The 8580-nt window shown below is 38.3% G+C and overlaps 1 protein-coding gene across 1 annotated transcript in view; it reads right to left on the bottom strand.

The window, feature by feature from the left end:
* Window positions 1–1686: 1686 nt before the first annotated feature.
* The window catches only part of LOC144660357 (uncharacterized), an 8164-nt gene continuing 1270 nt past the window's right edge, over window positions 1687–8580 (bottom strand). Inside the window, exons 2-11 of the mRNA XM_078520962.1 lie at window positions 8308–8580; window positions 7356–7442; window positions 6760–6838; window positions 6356–6402; window positions 5792–5900; window positions 5112–5197; window positions 4353–4463; window positions 4225–4268; window positions 3099–3196; window positions 1687–2309 (exon numbers count right to left, since the gene is read on the bottom strand). The exon at window positions 8308–8580 is cut by the window's right edge and continues 786 nt beyond it. Of these exons, the coding sequence (XP_078377088.1) occupies window positions 2239–2309; window positions 3099–3196; window positions 4225–4268; window positions 4353–4463; window positions 5112–5197; window positions 5792–5900; window positions 6356–6402; window positions 6760–6838; window positions 7356–7442; window positions 8308–8580 (1005 nt within the window). The 3' untranslated portion in view covers window positions 1687–2238. The remainder of the gene's footprint in view (window positions 2310–3098; window positions 3197–4224; window positions 4269–4352; window positions 4464–5111; window positions 5198–5791; window positions 5901–6355; window positions 6403–6759; window positions 6839–7355; window positions 7443–8307) is intronic.

Consider the following 8580-nt stretch of genomic DNA (forward strand, 5'->3'; position numbering starts at 1 on the left):
ATCCCGTACATTACTTAATGGTGTCATACTTTTCTAGCGAGCGAATAAATAAAATCTGGTGGGACGCACAGCAACATTGGTGTTTCAGAATTTCTTCGAGCCCGACACGCTTTTGCCTAAGGCCCGGGCCAAACGTCGAACTTCGCATGAGTCGAACCTAATGCAAATGAGCAAAACCTATTGTTTTTGGTCATTTGCATTAGGTTCCACTCATGTGAAGTTCGACGTTTGGCCCGGGCCTAAGTGTTTTACAAATATTCTTTTAGAGCTTTCATTGTTTTCCAGTAGTAACTGAAGTTCTTGATTTCTTTGCACCTGAACGGTGTTTCGTAGGCAAGACGCAACCACTGAGGAACAGTTGGGGATTTAAAGCACGATTTCGGAAAGCCAAAAAGCCACTTAGATTATGGGAGTTTGCTTTTAAAAAACAATATTGACCAAATGACAAGGAACTGTTAGCAAGTGAGGATTGTTAAACGAGCTACGTCACGGGGATTTTGCGTATTTTTGGTCTAAACTGTTTTGAAATTAGTGGTAGGCAACTTAACCCATGAAAACAACATTTTTCATCATCAAAAGGAATTAAGATATAACCTTAAGGTCATTGCCCTGTTTTGCATTGCGCATCCTTACTGCGCAGAATTTTATGCGAAATTAGCGCGCGCGCGCGCGCGAGCACATCAACAAAATGGCGGCTTTTTTCTATGCGGCTTAGTCCGCGAGAGAAGTAAATTGTCACTTTCTCCTAAACGAGCCTGGTGACCTATCAATTTTTTCTCATATTTTGGGGGTAGCGATCAAATTTTTTCTGTAAAATGAAAACAGATCAATTAATGTGTTTGAAAAATAAATTATCGCTAAAAAAGTGTACTTTGCCAGTACTCGCAGAGGAATTATAAAGGAATTATATGGAATATACATGGTCGTCCTGCTCCTAAACGAATCTGGTGACCCCCCTTTTTTATTTCAAAATTTAAGTTCCCTTGAAGTAATAAACCAGTAGGCGAAGTTTGGTTAAAAATCTATTTTCAGTTTTATTTCGGGGCAATGACCTTAATTTGTGGAGAGAAATCAAACAACCACTATAAATATCGAATTTTTGAGGACGCGCGGAAACAACTTGAAAAGTTAAGCCTTAATTTTTCAAGTTGCAATCCATTTCCATCCTAGTCATCCACAGCCAAAGACGCTTGTAAACAGTTTCAGTGCTTTAATATAGCAATCGCTAATAAAAATGGACTATTATTTTTAGGTTTTCTACGACACAAATGTAAATTTTGGCTGTTCAAAATTTGTTTAAATCCGTGACAAGGCCCCTTGAAGAAGGGAGTGAACAAGCTTTAAAATAGTGTAGTTCACCAAAGGAGACGACCACATGAAGCTCACTGCCCCATGAACTCTTGAACGGCTTTGCTATTTTCAGACTTCTACTTTACTGTAAATATTGAATCTTTTTTTTATCCACTTTGCGACTGCACTGGATTGAAATGGCAAGAAAATGAAAATAGTCTAAGAAGTCATTCAAAAACTAACACAGAACATTACGTGTAAACCTTGACAATATATTTTCCTTTATTCACAAAGGTCAAGTTATCATATCACAAAAATACCGTACAAGACAAAGTTTGAAACCAAACCTTTTTTGACTTAATAATTGTATGGTTATGAGAACTTGTGATTTACGTCTTATTTTTCTTGTGTACATGGCCGTAGTTTCCTTTACTAAGGACTTTCTCATTTGGTAGCTCACGCTTTTGAACAGAGAACTCAGTTTCCATCGATTCGTGTACTTTTTTACATGGTACGTAACTTTTCGGTCGGTGCCGACCGAGTCCCGAAGTTTTTCCGACCTTTGCTAACCAATCAAAACAGTTGCACGTGCATCTCGCAGGCGCACCGAAAGTTGTGACGTCAAAAAGATACGTCACTGTTCCTTGACAACCAGTCCCGTGAAATCCGCGGGCACAGACAATTTCCGAGCAAGTGTTAGTAATTATTTTGTTTTTAATCATATTGTCTTATCAATAAACATTAACTTTATATTTATATCTTCCAACAAACATGACTTCTAAAATCAAGGCTCATATAATATTATAACTTTTGATATCAATATTTTCATTCGTTCAGAAATTTACGATTGACGAACGAGCAAGCCAGATGTTGACAATCTTTGGCCATTTTGTTTGAAACGCATTCACTAAATCCTCTTTTGTTTTTATGTAAGTTTCATTTTCCTTTTTATACAAGAAGCGCTTCGTCAAGAAAGTCTTCATCATCGTCTAGTCCTTCTAAAAGGTCCTCAAAACAATCTGAAAAAATACAGAGTGAAAAAGCCTCCTTTAGGGACTTTAAGTCTTTGACCAGTGAACCATGCAACGAACCAAACTTGCTCCAGTCTGGCTCCAGTCTGGACATGTTACTCATTGAGATCGTGGGTTCAATTCTCTTAAGGCCAATTTTTTTTCTTGTCTCAATTGTTTTTTTTTTTTTTTTTTTTGCTAAAGAGAATTATTAGTAGGGGTTTAGAAGACTTACAGCTTATCCAAATACCACTTCACTTTATCATCGTCTGTTTTTAGCGCGATTTCGCGAAGCTATCATACAGTGCCCACTCTTGTGGATGGCTGGAATGTTTTTGTAACTGATTGAAAAAATGGCACCTATCCATTTGGGAAAAGAAAAAAAATGGAAAAATAGAAACCCGAAAAGACTTAAAAGCGTAACCCTTTCTTTTTCTAGTTTGTCCACATTCAATCGATTTCCAATTTTTTTTTGAACGGAATAAACTGAGTCTGCGCATAATGACCGGAAGTCCGTGAATCGCTGATTTTCACATCCGACTTGGACAGAGTCTGCCTTCTTGTTGCTGTCCAAAAGAACAGCGGGCTCTCAAACGAAATTGGTACCAATCTCGTTCCCAGAGCCTGCGTTTTCCTTGACCAGCAGTCGAGAAACGTGTTTTTGGCTAGCTTTCAGACCAGCCCAGAGGTTCCGATCTCTGGCGCAGACCATAGGGATCGCGGCCTGTGGGAACGAGATTAGATTGGTACCTGCACAAGTACACTTGCTTACTTTTGTGCTCTTTTACAGTGCCTTACCTTTCTGGACCCACTCTTCTTCTTTTTCAATTATGGCTGTCCTTTCATCCGTGGTATTTGCCTCTTGTTCACTGACAACCTCATCTTCAATGACAACCCTGATCAAATTAAACATTATAACACATTTAACATTTTTTTATCCAACAGTTTTAAAACTGGCAGTAACTTCTTTCATGCGCTCGCCACTCTTTTACAACTCTTTGTTTGACAAACTTCTGTTGGCATTCCAACTTTCTCTGCCAATCAAATCTAGCCAAAATGCACGTGTGGAACAGTGGCTAGGGCTAATCCTCCTCCCTGCCACTGGATGGGTTTGTGTTCAGTGGTCCCGCTTTCAACTCCTCTATGCTTTGTATATCTATAGCCAACTGGTCAGCTTCCTGCCAGTTGGAATTTGTGTTTACCCTTTTTTTTTGCATTCAAGTCTAACTCAGCTTGTGTTTTGCTGTTCATTTGGACTCCAGATCAAGCGGTCCAGGTTCGAGCCCTGGCTGGGGTCATTGTGTTGTGTTCTTGGGCAAGACACTTAATTCTCAGTGCTTCTCTCCACCCAGGTGTACGAATGGGTACATGTACTAGGAAATTTAATGCTGGGGCGGGGTTACCCTGCAATGGACTAGCATTCCATCCAGGGGAGTAGAAATACTCCTAGTCGCTTAATGCTACAGAAACCAGGATAAGTTTGGCCTGATAGGCCACAAGGCTTGAACACAGACTTTACGTTACCTCACTTGGACAACCAACTTAAATCAAACACAAGAACTTTAAAATCATCTATTAAAAAGGTAAAGTCTGTGTCGAGTCTTGTGGCCCATACAGACCGGAACTTGTCCCAGTTTCTGAGCATGAAGCAACTACATGCGGAAGTATTTCTACTCCCTGCTGGATAGGATGCTAGTCCATTGCAGGGTAACCCCCCAGCATTAGTTCACCAGTACCTATTTATACACCTGGGTGGAGAGAGGCACTATGAGGGTAAAGTGTCTTGCCCAAGAACACAACACAGTGACTCTGTCCAGGGCTCGCCTACACCGCTCTATCTGTAGTCCAGCACACACCCATTAGGCCACCGTGCCTCCCATAACATCTATTCTACTTACTGATACATTTAAAAGTATAAACTTACCTCTGTTCTTCTCGTTTGTTGCCTGCTTGAGTACACTGAGATGCCTAAAACAGACAAATGATTTTCATTGAACTTGCCACACACAAATGTTGACAAAAATTAACAATTGGTGAGTGTTTTCTACTGACCAGACTCTGGCTACTGCTCATGTACTGAGGGTCGGGAGGGTAGATCTGCAGAATGTTGCCAGGAGTGATGTTGAGGTAATGTTTCCTTGGAGCAGGACTGAAAACTGACACCTGATGATGAAGAAGGAAATTTGCATGTGAATAGCGTCATGTGGAACCTTGATATAACAAAGGCCCAAGGGACTGGCAAAATATGTTCGCTACAACAAGGTTTTGTTATATCAAGGTTCTTTTCCATATATTTTACTATAACTGGGGACAAAAATATTGTTTGCTAAATAAAGGACTTCATTATATGGGAAAAAAATCCATAGTCAGTCAACTGATCATTTCATTCCATTTCAGTGGAACAGATTGAAGTGAAAATGCTAGAATTGGCAGACAAGTCATAATTGCTAATAGCCAACAACAATAAAATTCCGAAAATAAGCACTGGACTTATTATTTGCACAACATCCCTTTTAGGTGGGCCTATTTTTAGGGAGGGTTGGCGGTTATGTTTAAATGAAAATTACTGTAATTTTGATAAAAAACTTTTTGTTTAATAGGTTTCTATTTTAAGGGGTACTGTGATACAATAGCACCACATAAGTAAACTCTCTAAACATATTGCTATGAAACCTAAAGCAAGTCCTACCAGCACTCTGGATAATTTTTGGAATTTTATGGTACCTTAACTGTAACTTCTAGTAAGAGGAAATTTCCAACAACAGAAACTTGGACATGTCTCAACCAATACAATCATTTGACTATACTCACATGTTTGAGTATCAGACCTGCTCCTGGAGCCAGCTCACTTTGGAAATCTTCCAGTACTTTCCGATGTAGTGTCCCATGAATTTCGCCTGGGCAAAAGATTACCGTACATGTTAACATTTATCACTAAATAAATAAATAAATAAATTAGGCATGAAACTCTCCTTACAGACACCTGTGAAATAAGGACACCTTAGTTTCTAATACGAGCAGTTGAGGCGGTCCAAACAAGACCAGAATTTGCATGAGCTATACATGTCATGTACTTCTGCAATAGGGACACTTCCATAAAAGAGACTTTCTTCCCTACATCCCTTTGGTGTCTGTAATAAAGACATTGACTTTACAGTCAAACCTTTTCTTCTTGATTTACGTGGACTTAGACACCGACCCTAAAAATGAACAAGGTCAATATTTCTACATAGATTTGCACCTAGCAAGCTTGGTCAATAAGATTTAACAGTATTATTTTTTAATTAATACACAGAAAAAGGCCTCTTAAATTGGCTAGTGCACATGTACATGTACAGTCCAAATGAAAGTATAAGTGTTCAAGATAAAAAATCAAAACCGCTCATTTAATCAATCAGATTGTATGAGTCAGGTCATCTGGGCTGTGCACAAGCAGAGAAAATAACATACAATGTGTGTATATGCAAGATTTCTCCATAGAAGGCTGTTACCTGTGGGATCTTTAAGCAAGACACTTGCATCTGCTTCTGTCAATGAAAATGCTTTGACCAGCGCACACAGGCACGGCACTTTACCGTGATCAAGTCTTTGTTGAATTGCCTAAGAAAGAGAATGATGCTACTTTTAACATCAATTAATTGACTGTGAAATGCTATATTGATAAGAAAAATTCCCGGACAAAGCCAGTAGAAAACATTATGGCTAGCTGGAATGCAAAACATCTGAATCTTTAAAGCTAGTCACATTAAGAATTCACCTTTTAAACCTTTCTTATTTCTATAGAGCTGTTTCAAGACGCTTTCGGCAGAGCTACAGCACATTATGCGATTATTGGTTTGCTGGGTGTGATAACTATCTTTTGAGCAGTACTTTACATTGTACTGGCATAAATGCAATAAAATACATTTGAACAAAACTGCTACATACGTGTATAATACAATATTTTTCACGTCTTAAAATTATACCTTACTGTTAATTATAATTATAATGGTACCATGAAGTTATTCTCCAAGAGAGAAATCCTAGCTAAAAAAGAAATTTGTCTATGCATGTACCTCAGTATATACTCTGATGATAGTGTATCTCTTTGCCAATGGAACATCTGTGACAAGATGACAAAAAATTGTTAGAGTCACCTGTATTTGAGACAATCTAGAATAAATGTAAGTGTACACCGTATACCTCAAGCATTAAAAACAAATAAATTATATTTGCAAAGGCAATAACTGACATTTTACAACTTCTGAAAATCCAGAAGAGAGAAACTTTTGAAAAGCACAGACTAAAAAGCATGGTCAAGTGCATGAATCAACAAGTAGAAAATCGCTCACAACAAGTAGACAGTGATCGCTCACATATACATTACTGTTGCATAATTGTTTATAAGTTTGTATTATTAGAATGATATACATGAACATGTATGCATTTGTTTTAATATTGCTACTACAGTTGTACTTACTTTTAAGGAAGTCCTGATGCATGTATGTCCATGGGTCTCGATTGAAGTCGTCATCTTCTGAAGTGCTTGACTGAGAAACCTTTCACATTGTACATAGCAGAGATGGCATTGTATCAATATTCAGTAACAGAATTTTGTAAACACTTCATCTTATAATATAATATTACTAACTATACATTTTGCACTTCTTACATTTTACAGACGCATACCATGTACCGGTACATTTTATTAACATGTGGTATCAATAGCACCAGCTATTGCACAAGTACATGTACATGTACATGATTACAGTCAGGGGTTTCAAGTGCTAGTTGCTGGGGACATCACTTCTCCGAGAAGTGACTGGGCCCGCGATTTTTGTCCCAGAAGTTGCTAAGCAACATGACGTACATGTATTAATACGTGCGACGTATATGTATTAATATGTGCGACAGCTTTCGGAGTGCTCGTGAGTGCTTGCACTTGATTTTGATTGGATGAAATAATTCGGAAATACTTCAAGTGCTTCAACAAAGATTTACCAAAACTGGCACTTACATGTACATGTATTCCCTCGACTAGATTACCCGTTATATTAATTTATAATTTTAACTTACATGTACTTTATTCTCAACTGGTGATCGTTTTCTCGTGGATGGAAGTGGAGATACTAAAGATCTATCATCGAGGTTTTGCCCAGGACTCTATCAACAAAAGCACAAAAAAAGTGTTATTTGCCATTATTAAATTAGAAACAATGTAAATCTTATATGATGAAATATGTTCTAATAATTACAGATGATAACTGTGCAGTGTGTACATGTAGATCCTGGTTTTTCAAAACATCCTTTGCCCATCCATCATTTGTCAAAGTGTTCTTGCAATAAATAACTTTTAAAAAACAAGTGCAGTTTGAACCCTTTATGCGGTTAAATTGTCAGAAATGGCTTTGCTTTTCTAAAGCATTGGAATAAGAAACAACATAAAAACTTACCGGTAACCGTAAGGTACAATAATTATATGCCCAGCAAATCATAAAACCTGGCGTGGCTGTTGTCTGGCTGTCTTGGCTTCATATGAAATTAATTTTCTGTTTGGCACATGAAGAAGGCTGGAAATTGAAGTTTGTGTCTCTCAAAATATTTTAAAAAGTCTTTGCTATATAAAAAAAATTAAGGTTGACCAATTTTGTGCAGGCACAAAATTTATTTATTGCCACTTAATTTTATAATTACCTTGGGCAATGGATTGATGGTCAAATAATGTTTTGAAAAGCCCCAGTCTACATACATGTGCTGCACTGAAACTGTCTGTAATCTCAGTCAATAAATAACAAAAAAATATTATAGCGAAGATATTCGACACGAGGGGGAAAAGAAAATCTGAGTCCCCGACGGGCGAACCCATGGCCCCCAGAGACCGGGGGCGACCAAGAGCACGAGAGACTCGTGTGAGCTGGGCCAAGGTGAAATGACACGCGTCCTGCAACGCTAGGATCAGCAATGTCGAACATCAAAGTGAGTAAATAAAAAGATGGTATTTCAAGCTCGGTGTATATAATTTACACACCAGTTTTGGCAGAAGACCAGCAGGTCCAGGAAATTTCCTAGTTGTTGGAGTTTTGATACCAGATGGAGTTCTATTGCAGCTTCTGTTTACAACAGGCGTAACAGCTTGGTGGACCTGTGGTGTGCTTGGGCCTGCCCCAGCTCTCTGTCTGAACATTAGAGGAGTTTCAGGAGTTCTAGTTCCATTGAGACTTTTATTTAAAGTGCTGGTAGAAGATCCTTCTGTTTGGTTGCACAAGGGAGCGCTTGTGTTGCCTTTATGCAAAATAAAATC

The sequence above is a fragment of the Oculina patagonica genome, chromosome 7 (assembly GCF_052425735.1).
Source record: "Oculina patagonica isolate OP01 chromosome 7, crgOcupat, whole genome shotgun sequence".
Taxonomy (NCBI): domain Eukaryota; kingdom Metazoa; phylum Cnidaria; class Anthozoa; order Scleractinia; family Oculinidae; genus Oculina; species Oculina patagonica.